Raw genomic sequence first — 25,607 nt, 5'->3', positions numbered from 1 at the left:
CTAATAAAATGTTTCCTAAAAAAAAATTTAGAAAGAGATCTAACTGTGTTATTTTCAAGTAAGTAATTTTGTCCAGTAAATAAAAAAAATTAGCTATGTTATTTTAATATTAATAATCTATTATTAGGATCTTTGTAATTTTTTTGATAAAAGTAATGTTTGGAGTAAGTCACTTATTAAGAAAAATTTTTAATCGTTGTATGATTGTGATTTATATTAAAAAAATATTCATAATACAATATATTTTCTGTTGTCCTACATTTTTTCTAAAGAAATCCTATACTTTTTTAAATTGTTACTTCTATCCTTGCATTGAATATCAAAATAAATATGCAACATTTTATTTTTTCCTCATTTCAAATATTTATTAAAACAAAACAAAATGAAGCGATGAGAAATATTAATGAGAAAATAAACATTAAATTAACAAACGTCATTCTATGGCCCTTTCGTTTAACAGTTATTTGACGTAGTTGGCTTGCAAATTCTTGCTTTTCCAACTGGTTTGTATACAATGTAACATATTGCTTTTACAACTTTACATGGCTCCTTGTTGCTACTTTCATCGGTTAAATCTTCATCTTCAAAATCCTGAGTGAAATCATCTATTGTCGATGAGCAACATGAACCATTCTGTTTCTGTGTAGTTTTACCACAACATCGTCTTTTTAGATTTTTCAAAGCTTCACAGCAGCCCCCTTCCTCACTTGAATCCGGTTCTCGAACACCAGGTCTTTGAATGGGTCGTTGCTGACTTGAAATATCTCTGTCTGTAGTAGGTGCGGTCAATGTATGTTGCTCTGGTGTTAAACTAGGTCTGAGGCTTGGCTCTAATAAGGAAGTTTGTCCTGGTAATCTATGCTCTGGTTCTAGGAATGTTTGTTGTCCTGTTGTTAAACTGGGTCTGAAGCTTGGCACAAGTGAAGAAGTTTGTCCTAATGGTCTTTGCCCTGGTTCTTGGAAACTGATAGGTGCACCACCAGGGCTAGGTATGCCTATGGAGGTAGGTTGGCGGTCTGTAAGTGAGGGTATTTGTTGTCCTGGTGCAAGACCATTTGATTGACTTGGTACTTGGAAAGGTGGTTGGTTTAGTCCAGGTCTGAAATATGGTTGTTGGTAACTGGTTGAATAAGCACCATCTGAACTCCCTGAGCCAGTAGGAGCCGTCTGATCTCTTTTAGAATAAATCTGGTCACCATTTTGAGTTTCAGTGGGGTAAGGGGGAAAATATTGTTGACCAAATTGAGTCAAGGAATCGGGGGCTCGAATACCATGTTGTGTTCTAAAGGTAGAACTTGGTTGAAATGGCTCTTGAATAGTTGAAGGAGGTTGCAACCCATTAATTCTTCCTTGAGATCCCATGGATTGAGTTGGTGGTGATAGTTCAGATAAAGGCTGTTGTATTGGATGATATCCTGATTGTTGTGGTATAGTCGGAGAATGGTATGGGTGTCTAGCACCGTGGGAAGGTTGTAAATTACTTGGTGTTTCATAAAATGAACCAGGTTGGGGTTGCATAATTGGTGTTTGGCTTCCAGAAAAAGGAGAGCGCTGTTGATCAAAAGGAATTGACCCTAAAGTTAAATCGGTTTGTAAGGAACCAGGAGCCGTTGAGGGGCTTTCGTAACTGGTTGCTTGTGGTATATTTGATTGCGGTTGGCTCCTCGTAAGGTGTAAGGGATGATAAAGACCTTGAGATTGGGAAGGATATCTTATTTCGGACGTTCTTTGATCAAAACTGCCTTGACTTTGATCATGAATATCCTGATCTCTACTCCCAGTTGATCCTTGGTTTCTTGATGGAATTTTCGACAAATATTCTGTACCTGGCAATTGTGAAATTCCAGGTATATTTCTAGATCCCTGTGCTTGTTCATGACTTACTTGTCTTGGTGTGGAGATAGGTATAGATACTGGCACACCAGCTCCTCTATTTAATGTAGATGGTGATGCAATTCCATTAATAGATGGTCTATGTACAGCTCCTGAACTCGGTAGTTGGGAAGTGTGCATAAAATTAGCATTTCTGTCTAAATTTCGATGTAAAATGACTGGACTTGTTTCTGCACTAGGCACTGAACCTTGGTAATCCATTGCAGCATCGAATCCGCCTTGAGCGGTTGCTGCATAAGTTCTTCCACTGTTGTATCCTCCTTGTAATTGCGTTTGAGATTGTCCTGTCGAACTACCTCCTAAGACAGAAGCAGATACCGTCCCTTGAAAATCACTGTTTCCCGTGACCTCTTTTCCAGCAATATCAACTTTCACCTGACTACTGCTTAAACCTCTTGATTGAGACTCTGCACCTGCACTTCCTCCGGTCCTCCCACTCTGCGCTCTAACACTAGTCATGCCCTGAGAGAATCGACCTTGCGCCGTACTGCTTGCTGAACCACTAGGTCTACCAATTTGTACTTGACTTTGAGCTGATCCTACATTTTCTACTGCTGAACTAGAACCAGATAAACCCCCTTGCTTCCCACCTTGTACTTGACTTTGAGTAATGCCTCCAGTGAATCCAGATTGAGCTTGTGCTGAAAATGACCCATTTCCTGCATAACCACCTTGAACCTGGGTCTTTGAGCCGATTCCTCTATATTGCCCAGCAGCAGATGCTTCAGCAGCTGTTCCTTCAGCACCTGTTTGAATCTGTGTTTGCGATGAAGCAGAATCACCTCCTCTTTGAACTTGAGCATTTCTGTTTGAAAGAGCTGTCCTAACTGGCTCTGCTACAGGACCAGTTCTAAGGTCACTTTGTCCAATTCTTGACCCATCTGAAGCACCCCTTGACGTGAAATCACGAACATTATAACTAGAAGTATCGGGAATTTGTGGTCTCGAATACTGTCCTGGCTCTCCATTTCCTGAAACAGAGAAAGGATGAGAAGGTAAACTTCCAGGGGCAATCATTCCTCCCTGTAATGTATCTCTTGGTGGGTCACGTGGTTGACCTTGAACAGAATCCAATGCTCTTAAATTTGTTGGTGTGCCTGCACTGATGCCTGGAACATTTCTTGATGATATTTGTTGATCAACTCCAGCACCGAGTACTTGCCGTTGATCAGTTGAAACACGACTGTCAGGGTATCTAGGCTGAGAAACTTGCATTCCTGGAATTCCATATCCTTGAGCTAATAATCCACCTTCCTTAGTACCGGAATGTATTGAATCGGTTTGGAGAGATCCACCGTTTAGCGCTTTTGGCATATATTGTCCAGATATTGCACCTGAGTTTTGTCGATCTTGATATCCTGGTGCAAAATGTGCTGGCTGATATCCCGAATGGGGAGACTGTGGTAAGGAATCAGGCTGATACGCAGTTAAAGTCGAACCGGGTTGGTAACCTGATATGACTGGGCGAGCTGCTGTTATTGATGTTCCCGGAAACGAGCTCGGGTAATATCCAGGAAAAGCCGGTTGACCTATTCCTGTCGGTAATCCTGATACAGAGCTTGGTTGGTATCCTCTAGCAGGTTGATATCCTGTTAATGTAGTATCAGGCAAAACTCCAGGTGGGTGTAGAATCCTAGGGTGACTAGGCGTCCCGGATTGGTACCCTGTGAAAGGAGGTTGATACTGTATTCCAGGCTGAATTTGCGAATCCCCCCCTGGCGTGATAGTTTTAATTTGATTCAGTGGACTTGAACTACCTAAACCAGTATGGGAACGCATCAACTGTCCAGGAATTCCCCCCTGCTGTTGCATATCAGATACACCTGGGACAATGGGATATGTAGATTCAGTTTTAAGGGAAGGACGTCCATTAGTATCAGGTGACAAACTTCTTTGATCCGCTCTAGATATTGGAGGACTTAAATAAGAGCTTCCTGGCATTCCTCCTGGTTGAAAACTCTCTGGAGATTTGGAGATATCATTAAAACCAGGATAAGATCCTTGTAAGGAACCTGGAGAAGATGCACTGGGATATCTTTGCAAACCTGAACCAACTAGACTAGGCTTTTGTTCAGATAAATGATATGGCGTGCCTCTAGTTCCCCCGTATTGTCCACTACTACTAATACCACCACGATAAGCATTTCCTGCCTTGAGTCCAAAAGGCAAGTTTAGTTGATATCCACTTTCTTGTGCTGTTTGTAAGGAAAATTGTCCTGAATTGTCACTGCCGGAGTTTACACTTCTACTCCTACCTGTGTTATCACCCATTGATATAAAGTTTTGATTTTGTGAGGGGTTAGTGAATGTATTTCTTCCATTCATGGCTGATGCATGTGGTAAATTTCCTGTTCCCCTCAACGGATATGTTTGTGAACTTTGAGATCTTTCCTAAAATAAAAGAAATAAAATTATTATTTTGTAAAACAATCAAAAAATAAAACTATAATTGTATCATGTTTCATAATTAAAAATGTATATAGGTATACATTTTTAATCATGAAACATGATACAATTATATGTATCACTTGTTAAATATTTCTGTTGAAATATAAATTCTGTTTCCTTCAAATCCTGTAAATCAGACACGATTATTAGAAATAATTACAAATAATTATTACATAGGAGTCAATTGCAGATAATATGTTAACTATTATATAGTTTGTCTATAGAAAGAACTATCCGCTTTGCACCTTTTAACCTATCGTATCCGCTTTGCACAGTGCAGTAACTACTAAAAAGTCTTTTTTTTTAATGGATATGAACTTTAGACCAACATATGAGGAACAGCCGCATTTGATAAAAATATTTACATGTTTAAACTACAGTAATGTAAATTCTAAAATCAGAAAAATTGAATGTGGTTTAAAAAGTTCTAAAACGTAAAAATTTAAACCAACTTATTTCAATTTTTATTTTTCAGAAATTATTCAAATAGTTTTATTTGTAATTTATTGCTTGATATTTAATGTGATATAGTTTAAGTAAATTTAAAATGCAGGATGATTATAAAATTACATCGCCAGCTTATGACCCTATGGAGAGCATACCGTTTGAGCGAACGGAATAAAATTTTTGTACATTTTAAGACAAATGCTTTAAATTTTTTTCTGATAAAATTACCGTTCCAAATAACGTTTTAATCAAAAAGATAAATGCTGCCATTTGAATATTTCGAACTTTCGTCTTTGTAACGTTAACCGTCAGAGCTATGCAATCACTTTTAAAACCATTCTTGAACGCATAGATCACCTTTGTGAAAATTTTTATTTCGTTCTCTTAAACGGACTTTCATATATAGGACATATGTCCAGAAGGTCATATGTCGACAAAGTTATTTATGATCATTGATCACCCTGTATTTTCTTACCTTATAATTCTAATTTTTTATCATTAAAGTTAAAAAATATTACATAATTAATGAAAGTTAATTTTTGCGAGAGATTATCTTTGAGTTAGGCAACGCGATTAGCTCAATTTGGAAACAACGTGATTAACTTAATAGATAGAAAAGTAAAAATAAATAAATGAAAAATCTATCAAAGTAAATATCATGCAAAAAGTGAAAATAGTCGGAGGCCCGAATCTTCAAACTAAACTATTGGGATCATTTTTAAAATATATTAAGTTAAAAACAGTGATAAAATTTTTAAAATTAAATTCCTGTTCCTCGTTGAAACTTAGAAAGATACCTCAGATGGATAAATTTTTTTTAAACTGACAAAACTGTTATTTTGTATCATTTTTTATTAGTTTTTACCTGATACTGAGTCATTGTTTGATCTTTCTTTAAGTTTCCATCTTTATCAATAGTACCAGTGATACGAGTGTCATGACCATAATGAGCGTAATTATTGCTCTGATGTCCATAATGACCATATGAATGATGAGTAAATTTGCTTTTGTCATCATTGACAGCTGTCTGCCTCTTCTTCCGTCCTGTGAAAAAAATAACTCAATTATCTACTGAGAATGGCGCGCCTCTACCATGTAAATAGAAATTTCCTCTCCCAATTTATATATTACCATACTATAGCTCGTTACTTAGCAACTATGCAAAAAATAGAGTATCGACAGGGAGAAAATAATTTTATCAAGCTCATCTAGTCTTAAAGTAACTGAACCAATGCCAATACTAAAGTCTTAAACCTTGTTATTCATGCAAGTTTCGAAAATTGAAAGAACATAATTGAAAGATTTAAAATGTTTAATCTTTTGCTTACGGGTGGCATTACAAGTAGACTAGAATGACAGGCTTCACCAGCGGTCTAGGCATGGATATTCTTTCATTCTCTGTACTATCTGTCCTTACTATGAGAGCAACGTTGGCCCACTTAATATGATGCCCCTTAAAGAGCAGCCGGCAAATCTTCCCCTTTACGCCTGAATTGACTAAAGTCAACCCAGGTGGGTATTGAAGGAAAAAATATATGTCATAATAATAAGTCTATAATTTAATCTGTATATATCATTGGAGTAGTAACGCGACACTTTAGGACGCCATTAAATTTTTACGCAATTACCTTATCTCTTATCAAAGTTATACTCGCTTATCACTCTATCACTTCAAAGTAAATGAGTAGTTAATATTTGAATTTTTCTCCTTCAAATTATCTACACAAAGTCTTACATTTTACTCTAACTTTATAATTTACGTTATATTTCCATGCCTTATAAGTACCATTCAAATGTTACACGATTTACAAGTCAATGCTGTACAATTTTAATTCCGTAACAATTCCCGTAACATTTTATTCAAAAACAAAAGTTCAATATTCAAAATTTAAAAAAAAAAACTGTATTTATATGAAGTCTGCTAATAAAATTGCCTGTCTTACTTAATGGAATTCCATCACTGGATACCAATGACAATGAACTTCCATTGCAAAACCGAGCTATCCGCTTTCCGAACTTCTCAATAAAAGTTTTATCATCGATCTCTTTCAAAATATAAAATGTGGGGATGTATGATCCTTTCACAATGCCATTCTGAAATAAAAACAAGAAATATGTTTGTTAGAATATCGCTCTTCACCATGAGAGTTACAAGCCAATTTGCAATGACATCGAGTAGAGAAAAAAAAATACTATTCGAGATTATGAATAGGAACATAACCTTTGGCTGTGCTTGTTCATATTGATTATAAGTAAAACTCCAGAACTGTTTCTTTCCTACAGGTTTTACATTTTAACTTTGTATGTCAATAAGCATTTGTCCTCTTTTGAATAGTATTACGTAAAAAAAAAAAGACATATTCTATGTAATATATTGCTTTGACAACGAAATTTGCACAAAATAGGGACATAGAATTTTTCAACTGAGTCAAAAATAAAAAATAATAAAATTTTTATATCGATCATAATATATTACTTTATCACCGTCGTTAAACAGCCGACCCAATTCTTAGGCTTACGACTTCTAACGTTCAACTACGTAGTCTTGTAATTTTGAACCCAATCCAGAAGACAAGGAACTGCTGAATCAAGTATTGAGAGAAATTCGCCTTCATGGAGGACTTTTTGATGGAACTAACTCGCATTTGCGTTAGATGGAAAGGAAGACCACGATGTCGATAACTAGGATAACTAGAAATACCGTAAAATAGGTTGTTGTTGTCGTATGCCTGTTAAAGCAGAGGGTTGCGATTGTTCTTGTTTTCCAGTGGCGCCATCTATGAATTCGACTTTTGCCGCACCTGTACGTCACACCCGTTTATAGGGCGGACCCATTCATACATTCATTCATTCATCCACAGATCGTAATTTTGACCTGAATCAGAGAACGATCAATCTCCAATTCAGTACCCTCAGAGGTATTGATTTGTTATTGGAACATGGAGGACTTTGCGACTCGACAGATTTAACGTGCATCAGTCACCATTTTACTACACGGGGAGTCTTCGGCCGGTGGGGTTCGAACGCACGAACTCTCAGACATGAACCCCGTTAAATAAGTAATTTACAGGTAAACACCATTTTAAATTTTTTGCTGATCATAGCCAAAGACATTTGAATTTCCTTGGTTTATTAATTATAATATCATGTTATTTTTTCTGTTCAATGAGAGTCTACAAAACAATTATCTTCAAGGTAAGGTGACAGTTATCTTCGTTATAATTAAATGTTGATATTGGTAAATTCATATAAATTCTTAAAATGGTTGGGGAGAGAGGGCTAGTGTGGACAAGGAACTAGAGAAGACAAATGGAATATTTCTATTATTTCCCCGTAAATTTTCCCTGTAAATTTTGTGCAGAATGTCAAGACTATAATATATTTACATATGCAATAACAAACAAAAAAATAATAGATTGTTGATTAGTAAATTAAAAAACAAGGTTTTATGGAGGAAAAATATTGTTTTAATTAAAGACAAGGTTTTTATGGTGGAAAAGTAATTTTAATTAAAAAATAAGGTTTTTATGGTGGAAAAGTAACTTCTTAATTAAAAAACGAAGTTTTTATGGTAGAAAATTAATTTCTTAATTTAAAAAGAAAACAAGGTTTTTACGATGAAAGGGTAAATTTTTAATTTTTACTTTAGTTTAATATTTTGTTATGAATTGAATGTGTTTTTTACACATTTAATCAGTTACTTTCGATTTGCCTTTTTTAATGAACTAATAATGAGTTTCAACAAACTAATACTTCACGAAGCTTCTGAGGACACATAGGTCTGGGGCTACTGTGGGCATGTCATAATCTTTTAATGGTAGTGATTACGTTAGTATTGTATTAGTGGCTTCATAAGTACGTTAATACAAGCTGAAATTACGTTTTTTGAAGAAACTATTACTATAATGTTTAAAGGTTTGGTAGAGCGTACAGATATATTCTCACACAGATATATTAAATAATAGACCTCTGCCTCATTTTCGTTACAACTATTAAAGTTTTTTAAGAACATATTTACGGAGGCGATGGCCTAAATTTGCATATTTTACCACGGTGATGTTGTAAATTCCTTCAATATTTAAAGTTCTAATTTAATAACAGTCAATGTATATGAATGTTTATTCAATTTTTCCATCTCTTAAAAACTTCACCACTTTATTATCAGATCTTATGGAATTGTTTCAAATGTTTATTCATCGTGATGGTCAAATCGTTGTAAATTAATTTTATTGATAAAAAATGAAATTGTTGAGAGTAAAATTTACTGCCCCTTGAAACATTGAAGAAAAGCTCTCTCTAAAACGGAAGAGTTTGAAATGTATGCCTTTATTGGTCTTTAACATAACATAATTATAAAGATTTTATGACCATTTTCTCAAAACCACATTTTTAGACTAAATTTAGTTCCATTTAGATTTTACTTGCTTTTTATTATTAGTAACAATAGATTAAATAATAAGCATTACGACGTGCCCTCGCTAAACCTATAACATAGTGCTAGTGGGATCAAAAAGAATTTTTTTTTAAAAAAAATTATCAAAGCAAAAATATATATATACATTTAAATTAGCTTATCTATAACTCAAAATGAAAAAATCGTTCAAATTTTAATTGAAAAAAAATGTGCCCAAAATATTAACCAGTATTCTTTTTTGGAAAATTTGAAGAAAATATCCATACTAAACCGTAAAAAATTTTGTATCAAATTACGATATAAAGTACCGCCGATATAAAGTATCATCTGTGGAATCCACTTCACAGTAAATTCCATTTTTATCGTAAAATATTATACCGTAATTTTTACAAAAATGTTTATTTAAATAGAGTGATTCAGTGATCTTATGGTAGTTATTATTGTAAAAATCATGATACATCAGATTTTTTGTTCCTTAACATATTTCTGTGAAAATTGAGTTTACGATAAAAAGTATCGGCCCTCTGATTGCTGGTACTTTTAACCGTAATTTGATCCGGATTTTTTTTACAGTGTTGCCCCCTCTCCTCCATGTGCTGTAATTTCATAGAACGCAACGTATCGGTTAATGCAATTTTAAAAAGACATAAATGTTAACATAAATGATTTTTTTTATTGTATTAAAGTATTAACAAAACTTGATGCTATACATTATTTTAGGCATGTCACAAAAGTAAAGTTTAAGATTTTATATAATTTTATATTATACTGACATTTAATAGCCGTAACTTTTTCCTGTCATCTTCCATCGTCTCGCCCGTCGCACTGGAAATAAAACATTGGCTTCCATTTGAGTCCTTAAAAGCTTTCTTTTCCTGTAAAGAATTTAGTTCTTAATAAGCGTAAACGTTGGAGTCACAAAAATTAAATGTGTTTCTCATTTTTTTTAAAAAAATATTTAACACATAATAAAAGATAAGAATATGAAACAAAAACATCTTTTAAAAAATGCAGTTTTAATTTAAAAGTATAGCTTTAAAAAATGTTATAAAATCTGTTTATATCCTGATGTTACATTAGTGCAATAAGATTTACTTGCTTAAGACAATACAGTTCAGTAAAATCTTAAAATCAAGTTCCATTATTTGCAGCATGTCCACTTAACACTGAAGATTAAATGTAACTTGACCCTTTGCGGTTGCGTTAATTTTATATGTAGATGTTTTCCAAGACGGAATTAATTTTTGTTGGACGAATTTAATATGCAGAGTAATTTTAAAATACTTTTGCAATGGAATGCAAAACACAACTAGTAAAATATTATTTTGAATTTTATATATCTCCAAATTCTATCGACTTAAAAGATTTTAAGTAACAAAAAAACGCACTTAACATTCATTTGTTTTTTTTTATTTAATTAGGATCGAAAATTTTTTAGATAATAGGGTATGGAAATTTTTACTTCATTTAAAACAGTGTCACTTTAATCGGTAAAAAAAACGAAATTTGAATGAAATTGGTTCTTGACAAATGAAAGTTTAAAAACAGATTTTTCAAAATTTAATAACACGCAAACTATTCGACCAATTTCTCTCAAATTTTGAATTTCGTCATTTAAAAATGTATAGCTTAAAATAGTGAGAAAAATTTTTTTTATTTGTTTCAATCCTTATAAAATTTTTAAAAAAAAGTTATTATTAAATTTCATATTTTTTTTTTTTTTTTTTTTTTTTTTTGCTTGGAATTAACTTTGGACAAACGAACTTTATAATTGAGTGCAAAATTTTTAATTCCCGAGATTAAGCGAAATGCTATAAAAGGGAAATTAACAATCATGTGATTCGACCGCTCTGCCAGCTAAACTAATGGGGACCGACCATAAGGCTGCGTCCTATATTTTGATAGCCAAAAAACGAAATCCGTCGAGAAAAAGATATGTTTATAGGGGTAGGGGAATAGATTTTCGAGTGTCTGTGATTCGGGAAACTAATTAATACCTAGCATTAATAAATTAGCATATTTGCAGTCACTCTATTTTTATTTTATATTTCATTTTATAACCGTCGTTGAACAGCCGACCCAATTTTGGGTTTACGTCTACTAATGTTCAACTTCGTAACCTTATAAAATTTTTGCCTTAGTGGAGGATTTCTTGATAGAACTAACCCTCATTTGCGTTACATGGAGAAGAAAAACTCGAAATCCTCCCATGGTTAGCCTGACGATAAAGGGACTCTAACCCATGATCCGTCTACCACTGAGGATATTTTATGTCAGCACTGTGGTCGGTGCACGCCGGATGCAAAATCCGTATCGACCAGCCATCGCTGGAATTAACCCGAGTGACCTCATTGGAAGGCGAACGCTCTATCCCCTGAGCCACCACGGTTCGTAGTTTCTCTATTTTATTTTGTTTTATATTCCTTGAACAGCCGACCCAATTTTTGGGTTTACGACTACTAATGTTTAACTCCGTAGCTTGTAATTTTGAAGCAATCCAGAAGACAAGGAAACTCCTGGATCAGTACCCCCTGAGGTATTGATTTGTTATGGGAACACGGAGGACTTTGCGACTCGACAGATTTAACGTGCATCAGTCCTCATTTAATACATGGGTAGTCTTCGGCCGGCGGGGATCGAACCCACGAACTCTTGAACATGGGACCAGTGTCCTACCGACCAGGCAATCCCGGCCCTGTAGTTTCTCTATTGAACAATTAAGACTGGTACTTTTTTCGTGAAAAATTGATCATTAAGAAAGTTATTTAGGAAAATATCTTTTTTTTTTTTTCATTTTGCGCACTGTACACACAGGCTTGCCTTAGCTTCTTAGTAAGATAAATTGCACAGAGTTGTGTTTTTCCTGCTGCCTTATTTATCAGTTATTGCTCTAGTAGATATAAATTAATAATTTTTTTACAATTGAAAAAACTAAGGAATTACTTTTTTACATCGCATATGCTTCAAATTAGAAATATATTTGAATGTTAAAAATGATTAACTAATTAATAATTTATATACACGTGGAATGAAGTAATGGCAATGTTTATATATCAGTCACGTTATTACTTCGACTTAAAATGCTTCAAATAGTTTAATATTACGGTTATTTAGCATTCTTAATCTATATTTACTTTATTATCATTCAATTTCATGCATGGAAAATACATATCGTGTATAATATTTTCATTGGAGAAACATTGTACTATACTTTTTCGTAGCATAAAGAAATTTTAAATATGAGTTGTAATGCAAAATTAGTTTACTTACTTCAATGAAATCATGAAGTGATATTGAAATCCATGAATTTTTGGCATCCAAGATTTGAATAAGCTCGGTCTGTAATGCAACGATTTAATTTTTGTCATTAATTTAAAAAAATAATGATAATAAGTTTATAATAATAATAAGTTTAAGACAATGAAAAGACGATGAAATTTAAAAATTTATTGAAACAATTATATTACATAACTAATGCACTTATTACAGAATTACCAAATATTATGATTTAAAAAATGTTTTAAGCAATTATTCAATAATAAGGTTTAAACAATGTTAGAATATAATCCATGAATTTTTGGTTCTCAAAAATAGAATAAACTTGCTCTGCAAATACGCGATAACAAAGCAAGGGATGAATGTTTTTCAAATATTATAATTTAAGCAGCTATCCAATAATATGATTGAGAGAAATCTTTAATTTAATTTAAACAATTGTGTAATATAATTTGCACAATCACTTATTATCCAAAATTCTGATTTTTAACAGTGGTTTTAGCAAATATCCGACAATTTTATTTAAACCAGTGTTTCTCAATCCGATTTATTAGAAAGATCCGTAAAATATTTCAGTGTTTGATCGTGGGCCGGTAAGATAAGTAATTTTGACTATTGGCATAGTTTTACTAATATAAAATTGGGGCTCTTTAACAATTTTTTAACAATAGTTTTTTCCTGGTCATTCATATAATTTCTAAAACAAAAAATATTTTGCTGCGGTCAGGTGGTTGAGAAATAATGATTGAAACAATAATAGAAAAAAACTACAATTGAAACTTTTGATATTAAATTTTAGAAGTGATACTAATATAAATTAAAATTTTACCAGAAAATTTCTGTATGAAACGATTACTTATTGACGTATCATCATTGTTGACAAAACAACGTTTTTCATATTTCGATATTTTTGCAATATCTGCAGTTGAAAGTGCTAAACAAACATAAAACATTTGTTCTATGAGAGTATTCCAAAAATTATGAAAAAATGTAGAGTAAAAAAATATTCGCCCGTTTTATTTATTTATTTAATTATTTATAATTTTAGTTATTCATTAATTTTAGTTATTTATTAATTTTAGTTAAAATCTATAGCAAGCACAATATCTCAAATGATTAAACTGGCTCAAACATAATGTATTGAACAATGGGTTAATTGTAATCAAATATAATTATTAAATATAATGTAAACTGTAATTATTACTCCTTTCCTTGGAGCAAATGTGCAGCATTTTTATTTTTTGTCTCATAATACAGCAATTTTAGATTTTATCTCATAATAGAGCAATTTTGAGATTTTACCTCACCCTAGCCTTAATTTCACAAACAATTTCTTTTTTAATTTTTCGAAAGAATTTAAATAATTTTAATAATCGATAAATTTTGAAGAAAATTATCAAAAGATGGCAGTAGTGCTTCAGTTTTTCTTCAAATCTTGAGAAAAACAAAATCATATCTTAAATCAGTGAAGTACTTGAAGAAATATAAATTAAGATAACGAAGATTATATAAAACGATTATAGCATTTATATTTCAAAATGGAAAAGAAAACAGAAAGGCAATCCTGATTAGATAACATATCTCCCCTGTTCGAGTACATTAATCTTTGAGTAAAAATTATGGTCGAAAGTTAGGATAAACGTCTGAACAATATGTGCGTTTGAAACCTTAGGACTCAACATTTCATCATACGATAACAAATCAAAACAACACAATCTAAGTACTCGTATTAGGCATTAGAAATTTCTTCCTGACGACAATTAATGAACTTCGTTTACGTAAATATCGATTATGCAAACGATTTTGAAACTTTTAAGATAATTTTTTATCAAATTGCGATTTGTCTTAACTGTTATCTTATCCTGTCAATATCTTCCTACTGTTGAATTGAGAGAATTTAAACAAGCTCAAAATTTTTACAATTAAATACATTACTAAACATTTTTTATGCCATAATTTGCTCAAAACAAAATTTTATTTTAATTTAGAAAACGATTTCTAACAATTTACTCTTTAAATATACGTTGCCTCAGAAATTTATTTTAATAGGAATTAGGCCTTAGGGGATGCTTTTTGAGTAAGGAAATATTATGTAGCATTAGTAGTTTTAAGTTATACTAAATTTGAAATTTAGTTTTAACATATTTTCACACAGAAAATATGAATTTTGAATTTATGGGTGGGAGAAAGAATAAACTTAAGGCTAGGACAGCTTTTCAGTTAGATTGTTTGTTAAAAATGGTTTTTTCCCCAAAATATTTTTGGTTAACTACATATATCATTCAAGAACAATATTTTAAAAACTTTGTTTTTGAATGCTTGGTAAGCAGAAAACATACCCCTTTATTTAGTAATACAAGAAAAAGGAAAATTTCAACTTGGTTATTAGATCTCAGTTTTTGAAGGAAAGAGGATTCCATATTTGCTAATTTTTATTCCCTACAAGAATAATTTTATTCAGTGGTAATAAAATGAAATTGAAGAATAAATTGCTGACTGAAATATTGTTAAATTTAACAAGAGCTTAGAAACACTATCTTATTGCTTTATCCTGCATTTATATGTACGCTTGATGTAATTAAATGACGAGATGACTGAAATCATTCTAAATTAAATGCAAAAGTCTAAGAATGAAAAAAAAAGCTAAAGTTTTGTTATCACTTAAAAAATTTTTAAAGAAAATCTACCGGGCAATCCGAAAGAATTGGCAGCTTTGAGAGTTAAAATTTTTTCAAGTAAACCATTTTTTGAAGGCAGAATTTTGATCATTCTAAATTTATTTCATGAATCTATAAATGAAATAGTTTTGACATCATTTTAAAATTTAAAAAGAATCTTCTCGAAAATCCGGACGAATTGGCGATTACGGGATTTAAAATTTTTCGTTTCAATAGGTTTTACGGTTAGAACGAAAAAAAAATGAAGAATTATTATCAAGATAAAAAGTGACGTCGCCGCAAATTTGGTGTACCTGATTGTCGTACATATGCATGATTTTTAGTATGTCTCTAAACTAAATATTTGCAGTTGCCAACTTGTTCAAATAATCAATTGCAAATAGAGAAATCCAAAATATCAGATATAGTAAAACATCTCCTGAATCTGCATTATTTTTTAAAATAAGTATACGAATTAATAGGGGAGAGTTTTTGAGTTTTTAATGCATTTTTAAGGAATATATATATATATATATATATATATATATATATATATATATATATATATATATATATATATATATATATATATATGTTGTAATTGTTCGAGGTTTAAAAAAAAATTCTTCCATTTTTTAGAGAATTACATGAAAATTAAAAAAACATGTCTTGCAATATTCTTACGTGATTACTTTTAATACTTGTTAAAAGAAGAATGAGTCGTTATATTTTTCATTATTATCGATACAAATATTTGATGGTTAAATTTACCAAAATTTTGCTTTTTCTCTTTTTATTTTATAATCGCTATTCTTAAATAGGAAACATTACAGTCAGAAATTTTTTTCTCCTACATCTTCTACTTGAATTATTCCATTCGTATCACAGATTTACCTGATTTTTGGCATCTAACTCTACTTTTACTGGGACAATCTTTCTTCCTTCGAAGTAACGTATGATGAAAGTCTAAAAAAGAATTAAATAAGGAGAAAAATAAGTCAATAAATTTCTGAAATCAAATGCTTAAATAAACTTGAAATTATATGTTAACACTACTTATTGAAAAAAAAAAATTCAATCTAGGTTTCACAACTTTGATTGAATTACGAAAAAGTTTATTCCCTAAGAAAACAACTCGCATTAAAAATTCTTTTATCGTAATTAATTATTCGTAATCTTTAATCGTAATTAATTATTATTTCAATTATGTAGCTATGTTTCACTATTTTATATAATTATTATTTAAAGGTAAATATACAGTGCGAAAAAAAAAAAAACGAACTGCCCTGAATAATTTTTAATCTTATGATCAGATCTTCACGTGCTAACACTCAATATATGGTCTCAATAGTTATGGTCTCAATAGTCAGGAGAGCGGTCCAAAGTTTAGAGCCCTTAATGTTAATTTAGTTTTTTGAGCTCTCCTGATCTAAATATTGGGATCATATTTCAAAAATTACGACTACACCCTAGATTTTAGGGTTCATCAATTCGAATCAATCAAAAAAAGGTATGTTTATTAATAGAAAGTACGTTTTTGTGTATGATTTTGTAACTTAAAGTATCGTCTGCACAAATTAATTAGCATATTTGGGGTCCCCCCTTGAACCATTGAGATTGAGTCCTAGAACGTAACGATCCGATCATTAGATCAAAAGTTATTCAGGGTGGCCCATTTATTATATTTTTCTTCGCGTACTGTACATTTATTTGAAGACATCAATTTCAGGATGATATTTATTATTTATAAGACAAGTCATTAAAATCATGTTTCGAATAGATATGAAGTCACTAAGAATCAGTACTCACAGGTTTTTTGCACTTAATGTGGAGTACACCTTTTTATTTTTAATGATATCCAAAAATGTGTCAAAAATATAAATTATGGTCCACTAGCAACATCTTTCAACTTTACCTGTTATCCCAAAAGTGCCGTGACTTTTGGGATAACCCAAACTTCTTACACTAAGGAAAAGAGTATGATCAAAAAACTATCAGAATATGATAAAGTTTACCGGGTACTTACGTAATATTCCCGTCGACCATTTTCGCCAACACGGCGCTTAAGTCATTTTGGTATTTTTCAATTTTATTTTTGCATGGTTATTGATCATAAAGAAAGAAGCAAAATACAATTATAACTAAATGCATGGAGAAACTAAGAAATTATTTAAATTTAAACCAAATTTATTGTAAAATTTTCCAAAAATACTCAACGAGACAGTACCTAAGCACCGTTTACCATGTTTCTGGCCCTCTTTGGGAACACCAAAAAGATCGATAATTTTTACCAAAATGGCTTTGGTAAAGTAAACAATAGAACACCGTTTTATAATATATGAAAATTTGGTAATTTTATCAGGATACCTTGGAACATAGCATAAAAATCATTTATTCGGTCAAATTTACTTTTCAGTTTAGTATTTTTTTACTAAATGTGTGATAATGAAAATCATAATTTTGAAATCCATAGTTTCCTGTAAAACGTTACCATATGAACGAAAAAAAGGACCGTATGAATGGCTTAAATAATGTAGATTTCGGTTTTATTAATTTGAATTATGGTAATTTTTACCAGAAATGTTATTACCAACCAATATGGTAATTTCACCAGATTTTTTTTTCTCCGTATAGGCTTGGTAAAAATAATTATTTCTAGTTTTTGGAGATAGTTAGCATTTTCTCTAAACTTATCTTGATACATCTACAGAATATATTTTAAAAAATCGAAAGAATAAACAGAATTTTAAAAATTGAACTGTAAAAGTCTATTCAAAAAGTTTTTTTTCCTGTTAGGAAAAAAAAGAAAAGAAAAGCGATAACTCTCTTCAAATCTGTGCAAGGATAAGCTGAGCTGTTGTGAACAAGGGATTAATGTGGAAAATTAGAATAATTTTGTTGTTTACCTGCCAAAATCTCCTTAATAATTTTAAAAAATTCGCAAAATTGGTTTACATTACACTTGATTGTTAAGCAATACGCTTAAAAATTAAAAAAATTTTCAATGTATTAGATGTTATTATGCTATTTTTATTCATTATTTTAAATTGCACGAGATATTTTTTCGTGAATGTGCTTATTCACGATAAAAATATAAACAATGTTTAGTACAATCACGATAATATATTACTGTATTATTCAAACATTTTTGTAATCCCTCATCATCATGGTTGGTCAAACAACCAAATGAGGGCCAATGCCTTCCTCTGAAGATTTCTCCATAACGACTTCCGATTTATCTTTGATCTCCAATTCTTTTCATTAATTACAAGAAAATCAGACTCCACCGAATCAGCCCGTCTCAACCGTGGCTGTCCCTGCTTTCTTATTCCAATGGTTCTAAAAAGCAATATCTATTTTATTGTATTTTCATCTCTCATTCGAATCACTTATACCATCCAATTCATTCTATTTATTTTTTTATGTATTATAATATCAGGTTGTTTATAAATCTTGTACTGTTCAAAGTTAAATCTCCTTCTTCCTTTATTGTTTTCATTTACATCACCAAGCATACTCAGCAAAATCTTTCCCTCAAATATTGCGATACAACTTTCCTCCGGTTTTGTCATTATCCAAGCTTCAGAAGCAAGACCGTCTATGATTTTGTAAATTAAGAACTTTGTTTTTCTAGAAAGAAAGCTAGATTTAATAAATTTTTTCAACCCAAAGACAGTCCTATTTACCAGATAAAGTCGGATTTTTATTTCAGGAGACAATCTGTTATCAAAAAATATAATTGATCCTTAAGTTAATAAATTCTCCTTACTGTTTCAAATCTATAAGAATCTATTTCATTCTGAGACTCTGTTTCTTGAGAATATCATGTATATTGTTTCCTCTGAATTAATGGCTAATCCCTTTTGTCTAGAAGCACCTCAAGATCAAGAAATACCTCTTTCAGGGTAATTTTTGTAATGCATGGTGGAAATATTTTTTCATACATTTTTATCTCGATTCTTTTAATCATGTTAGGTAAGAACTAAATAGAACACTTACGACATTACGTAACCGTATAATTATCGTTGTTAAGTAATAATAAGCTCACGATGAAAAACGTTTATCAGCATGCAGTGTCACATTAGGTGTGGAGAAATATTCCATTTTATTTTTATCTTGTCAGCCTTGAATTAATTTGAAACTTGTACTGATGCTGCTATCACTCTCCAAGGTTATTTTTGTGATCAGTATGCCTTTCAACATACATTCCATTCAACTGATCGTCTAACAAAAATAACTTGTTTTCTTTTAACATTGATCAGCATGTTATGATGTACGTTTAAAGATAGTTCATAAACGATATTTTACAGCATTATGTATTGCCAGCGTGCATTCAATTACATGTAAGGACATGTTGCGAAAACTACACAGTTACGATAGTAATATGCAGGCTGTTAAAATTTTTAGCTATAAAATAAAATTTTAAAAATTTACGTTTTTCAAGTGGAATAAAAAGAAGTCATAACATTGTGTTTTCAAATATCTGCAAGAATGAATGCTGCGTAATTTAACGATGCACATTTATTTTTAATGAAAAAGTGATGAGAATAAAAACTGGGGCATAATCATCTTTGCGTGTACTGAATTTCATTCCTTTGCTTAAAAAATGAATCCGTAAATCTTGGATACGCAATGCAATAAAAATATTCAGTTTTGATTCAATACAAAGTCAAAAACAGTCGAAATGCAGAGGAGGAGGAAAAATTAGTTTAGTTTATTTATTTATTTATTTTTTTATATTAAAAATCTAAGAAAAAATTGACATTTTTGTTAAATAAAAAATATTGTTATTATATTTATCTTTAACATTAAAATTCGATAGATAAATGGAAAATATAATTTTGCGTATTATTTTTAATTAATTTTTTATGTAGACATTAGATTGAAAACTTAGTAAACAATCTTATATCAATTAAATTATATAATTAATCCGAAAACCAGTCAGCTCCACTATTTTTCAAAATTGAGATTCTTGCATTTTTTAAGTTTAGTTTACGTAAATATATAGTTAGTATATAAAAAATTCATGTCCTCCTACTTATTTATATTTTATTTTATAACCGTCGTTGAACAGCCAACCCAATTTTATGGGTTCACGACTACTAATGTTCAACTCCGTAGCCTTGTAATTTTGAACCAATCCAGAAGACAAGGAAAGTCCCTTCTTATTTATAGTATATTTTGTGCTGTGCAAATTAGCTCGAAAACTTGTTATATCCTGGAGATGTCCTTTTCTCGGAATAAACTCGGAAATAAATCGCCAGTTGGCTGCCGTTGTTGATTATGAAATTGTTCGGATATAAACTAACTATTAATTATTTAGTTTAGGCTTGGTATTTTGTTAATGTTTTTTTCGCACAATAAGTGATTATTCAGAGAGTAGTTCTGTGTAGATGGTATATTTAAGAAGAAAATAAAGAGGGATAAAAGTAACTATGAACTGAAAAAAGAAATGACTACAAATAATATGATACTTGATTTCGAAAGGTGGTGGTCAGGAGGCCAGGGTATTATCAGGGGCGGATCTACTTAAGGGCTTTTTGGGCTGCAGCCCAGAGCCCCGTGGATACAAAGGGCCCCAGTCCCCACTGAAAACAATCGGTGATATTTTGAATTTAAAAAAATATCTAATGTTTAAAAAAAAAAACTATTATAAGGTTGGCAACCCTGAGATCAATCAACCCATGCATGTGCGCGTCTATCGAACGGAACGGGGAATTACCAGTCGCTTGTTTTTGGTCAGTGTATTTTTTCGCGTCTATTACGGGGGACTTCCCGCAGCGCCGCTTAACTCCCGACGTAATTTTTTCTTCCGCACTTCTGTTCTCGTCGTCAAAGTGTCAAACTTGTTTAGTTTACTAATAACTGTCTTGACTACCAGCAACCCTCTCATCCCACTGAAATTTATTGATATTTTCTACACTATCATTCTATGATGTTTCTATGCTACACTATCTTAAGGATTTTTTAACTTTGCCAATCACTAGCTGTGAAGCTGAGCTCTCTTTCTCCAGGATGTCATACATAGAAAACAAATATAGGACAACAATGTCGAACCATCGACTAAATCATTTATCAGTTCTTTCCATAAATTGTGATTTAACGAAGGACTTATAATGTGCTGAACAAATAAAGGAATTTGCACCACAAAAATGCAGAAAGGTTGCCTGATAATTTATCTAACATAACTACACTTAACCTGTCAATTTCTTTTGCAATAATGTTGTACAGTTGCTGTTTGTATAGACAAATAAAAATAAATAAGTAAAAAAAATTAATAAAATTATTTTATTGTCCTATTTTTTTCTGTATATACTTATCTACATCACTATAGAAAACAATTTTTTTGACAAAATGGCTATTAGGGCCCCAAAGTAGTTTCAGCCCAGGGCCCCACAAAATCACGATCCGCCCATGGGTATTATAAAAAAAAGAATGCGAAAAAATTATCAAAATGCTCCTCTGGAAAAGCAAAAAAGGAGAAACAACAGCTTCAGGTGTCACATTATCGCAATTTTACTTATAAAAAACTACACCTGGTGAGGTTGAGGTATCTCATTTCAATGGTTAATATTTACTCTGTACAAAAAAAAAGTACTCTAAAAGTAGCACCATAAAAAGTTAAGAAAACACATTTTGAAAAAGTTGCCATAAACCACAAAAAATTGCAGACATCAAAAAAGGTTTTACAATATAAACCAAATGAGTTTTTCTCTTTCTAAGAAGAAATTTGTAAGTGGCTTAGAACAGATAGTCATGATATAAAAGATTTCTTAACCTACACAAATATCCTTGAATATGTAGTATAAGACTAAAATGTAATCTTTATTTCATTTCTTAATGTCAAATTATTAATATTTTCGCTCATTAAAAATATGTATAGTAATTCGTTTTAAAGTTTTGTCCGAAAACCCGCCATCTCCAAGTTCTAATTATGTTTTTAAATTAAAAAATTAAGTGATTTATCGAACATTTGCAATAGAATATTTTGTAACCAGCCGTATTTTAATATCAAAAAATAAAAAAAGCTTTATTTATCAAACTGATACTTAACTATTCAGTTTTTTGTCTCTTCTGTAAATTTAACTTTGTTGGAAATACTCAAAACCAAATTACAATCTAAAACAAACTAATACTCAAAAACAAATTAATGAAGTTTACTCTGAGGAATAAATTTTATACCAACACTAGATCTTGCCTAATTCGGATGTGAGGATTTCAAATCTGAAATTAGTTTTGCTTCTAAAGCTACAGATTACTTTTACGATGACATTTTTAGTCTATATTTTTTTGTTGAAATGTGCGAGCTTAAAAATGAAATTTTATCATTTTAAGTTTATTTTGCAAACTTAGTTTTTAAAATATTTATTTATGTATTTATTTATTATTGATTTTTGTTAATATGATTCCTTCCTTACCTAAATAACACTAGGGAACATTTTTTTTTTTTTTTTGTTCCATGAGATTTTTTAGCGGATTTTAGATACTTTCGTATCGTTGATTTCAACTTCTCAATCGGTTTATCTCTCCACGCTCCAGTTTATTAACTACGTTTCCTACATTTTTATTACATTTTTATTAACTAGACTGAAAATGTTCTTAAAAAAACTGGAGAGAAAAATCGATTGCAGATTTGAAATCAGCGATTGGAAATCCGTTATAAAATCTCATGCAATAAGAAAAATTGTTCATCCGTGTTGTTTAAACAAGGAAGGAATCATTAAAAAATTAAGGTAATAAATAAATAAAAATTTTGAAAACAAAGTTTGCATAATGAACTTAAAATGAGAAAACAATTTCATTTTTGTCAGGAATAGGTTATAAACAATAAACGCGTGAGTGAGCTTTTCGTTTAGAAACATAAATGAAAAGCCTAAAACTATTTTTATTTATTTATTTATTTGTTTATTTTGTCTTTTAGTTTGTTTCCGTTGGAAACATGTGAATTTTTTCTTTTCTGTAATTCCAAAATCAATTGTAACATGCATTGGTGTCAGACATAGAGAACCAGTTCAAATTTGTGCACTCTAGCTAGAGGAAAATGGTTAAGATTTTTGAATGGTGGTAAATAACGATCGTAGTGGGCCAGAAAACAATGAGCACTTCTAATGTCAGCTAACACTGCTTAAGTGAGGATTTAAACTCTCTAGTAAGACGGAAAGTGCTCGGAATGTTAAGGAATGATAAATTCCCGATAACAATTAAATGACTATAAATTCTTTTTGTTTAGTTCAGAAGTAGAAATTTATATAGCCATCAGTTTCAGGGCTCCAGATAAGAGTTAAGCATTTTAATTAATCGAAAAATGGTACAAATTGCTGTTGAAAATAAATTCACTTTTAGAAATAAAATAATGATAAAATCTATTTAACAATAAATGCGACGATAAATTCACTTTTATATGGCCAGGAAATGATAGAAACTTGCACCCTCATCAGACACGGAACTACTAATCGAGATTTGATTGCTCGATTATGAAAGAAGTCGAAACTTCTTTTACAAGAACAATCAACAAATTAATTGCAAGATTCAACTCTCACAAATAGGAAAGCGAATTCATAAAAATGTAGTAAAAAAAGGCTATAAAATCTGTTTATAGCGGTCAGAAACGTGCATTTCATCAGGTGCTCTATCTAGTCAGAAAGTGGTTAAAAGTCTCGATTGTAAGTCTCGTGTCAATAAAGATCGAATGTCCTTTACAGACTCAAAAGCGGGGACTTAAAATTTCAGCAATCAAATCGATGTCACGACTACAAAGAAAAAACGCAATATGGTTGTATAATTAAAATTTTCTAATTTGTTCAAAATTTGATGTTACATTAAACATTCCCTTTGGCCTTAATAACTTATAAGAAGCATTCCTATTAAAGCGCACATACAACGCGAACATATACAACACGTGCACATTCAACATGTACATTATGTACAACATGCAAACATAATTTACTTTCACTGATATAAATAAGTTTACTCACCTCTTTAATATGTGAAGCATCATTAATTGTTGCACAGAAAATGAAGTCAAATAAATAAATTAATAAAACACAAAAACACTTCAGAAATGCCTTTTCTGAAGCTGACATTATTATTTCTAGATTTACCGCACTTATAAATTCAAATCTGCAATACTATATCTTTATTGATATATTTTCTTAAAATAGTTAATTATTTTCCGTGCACTTAAGACAGATAGTGCTAGTGATCACAGATGCGTTGCTTTTGTGCATATCGTAATGATTATGGTGAATGAAAACAAAAATATCCAAATCGCAGACGATATTTTATATTTTTAAAAGCAAACAAAAATAAATAATAGTTTGACTGGAATTCGGTGGGTAATCTGGATATTCCTATGAGTTCACACAAAAAGACTAAAATCCATTTATTATGATGATGAAGTCTATGTACTTCTAACTATAGTCTGTTGCATCTAGCTTTTTTTCATCTTTATGTCAGTAAAGCTGCAACAGTAAAAAGAAACCACAAACTTACAGATAGAACAAAAAAAATTATAAATTTCCAAAAGAAACTAAACCTTATCTACAACATTCACCCACGTTAAAATTAAAACAAGCCTGGTGCTTAATTTAGAGACAGGAAGGAGATCAAAAAAGTGAAAGTATGTAAAGAAAATAATAATAATAACTAAGTCAAAGTTCACCATAACGGCATTTTTGGTAATAGTGATCACTTGAAGCATGTTATCATTTGTTTAGTTACTTTTTTTTCCAAGTTTCTTTAACAATCAGCACTTAGAAGGTCAAGAATCTTTAAAGTACTTAAGCTGCTGTGACCCTGCAAGACGTGGAAGGATACCATTTGATTACATTTGTAAATTTGTGAGCAAAAGTAACGAAAGGTTTGATAAGAATAGAAAGAACGTTATATGCCTCGAAGAACATTAAATATAGACTATGCGGTTTGGATTTTTAAAAAAACCGCAGCATAAGTTCAAACATTTACGAATTTTTAATGAGAAATGAGCCATTACTAACAAAAAATAAATTAATTAATTAAATTGCGATAAAACAGTGTTCGTTATACAGCGTGCAAAATATAAAAAAACGGACCACCCTAAATAAATTTTAATCTTAAAATCAGATTTTTACGTACTAGAACTTAATCTTAATGGTTGGAAGGGTTGACCTCAAATATACTAACTAATTAGTGCAGACGATATTTTATGTTACGAAATCAGATTCAAAAAACGTACTTATTTACTAGTGGGGAAAATGTTCAATTGTAAGGTATACAATTTTTTACATTATTTTAAAGAATGAAATTTTGTATAAAATACAAAATTTGCGTAAAATCGGTGGAATAGTTCCTGAAAATTGAATTTTAAAAATATTCGACCGATTTCGCATTTTGTCGTGTAAAATTACATTCTTCAGAATTATGTTAGAAATTGTATGCATTACAATTTAATTTTTTTTTATTATTATTAAATAAAATAATAATTTATTAAGCGT

General features: G+C 31.0%; 1 protein-coding gene across 1 annotated transcript; it reads right to left on the bottom strand.

Annotated features, from left to right (window-relative positions):
* Nucleotides 1-338: 338 nt before the first annotated feature.
* LOC107457146 (uncharacterized) lies at nucleotides 339-24,760 on the bottom strand. The gene is made up of 7 exons (XM_043039743.3): nucleotides 24,111-24,760; nucleotides 16,030-16,101; nucleotides 12,473-12,541; nucleotides 9,976-10,077; nucleotides 6,732-6,882; nucleotides 5,654-5,832; nucleotides 339-4,284 (listed from the first exon to the last, which is right to left on the bottom strand). Exons 1-7 carry the CDS (start codon nucleotides 24,216-24,218, stop codon nucleotides 454-456), a joined length of 4,512 nt encoding a protein of 1,503 aa, XP_042895677.2. The 5' UTR covers nucleotides 24,219-24,760; the 3' UTR covers nucleotides 339-453.
* Between the last annotated feature and the right edge of the window lie 847 nt (nucleotides 24,761-25,607).

Source organism: Parasteatoda tepidariorum, chromosome 1 (assembly GCF_982258835.1).
Source record: "Parasteatoda tepidariorum strain Cologne lab strain chromosome 1, Ptep-v5.0, whole genome shotgun sequence".
NCBI lineage: Eukaryota > Metazoa > Arthropoda > Arachnida > Araneae > Theridiidae > Parasteatoda > Parasteatoda tepidariorum.
The sequence above is the reverse complement of the archived record's forward strand: the minus strand, read 5'-3'. Positions and strand labels throughout refer to the sequence as shown.

Coding starts and splice junctions, on each gene's coding strand:
- LOC107457146 (XM_043039743.3), bottom strand. CDS start 24,218: ATGTCAGCTTCAGAAAAGGCATTTCTGAAGTGTTTTTGTGTTTTATTA. Junction 16,102..24,110: donor ATGCTTCACATATTAAAGAG/GTGAGTAAACTT, acceptor ATTCTTTTTTAG/ACTTTCATCATACGTTACTT. Junction 10,078..12,472: donor CACTTCATGATTTCATTGAA/GTAAGTAAACTA, acceptor AATTCTTTACAG/GAAAAGAAAGCTTTTAAGGA.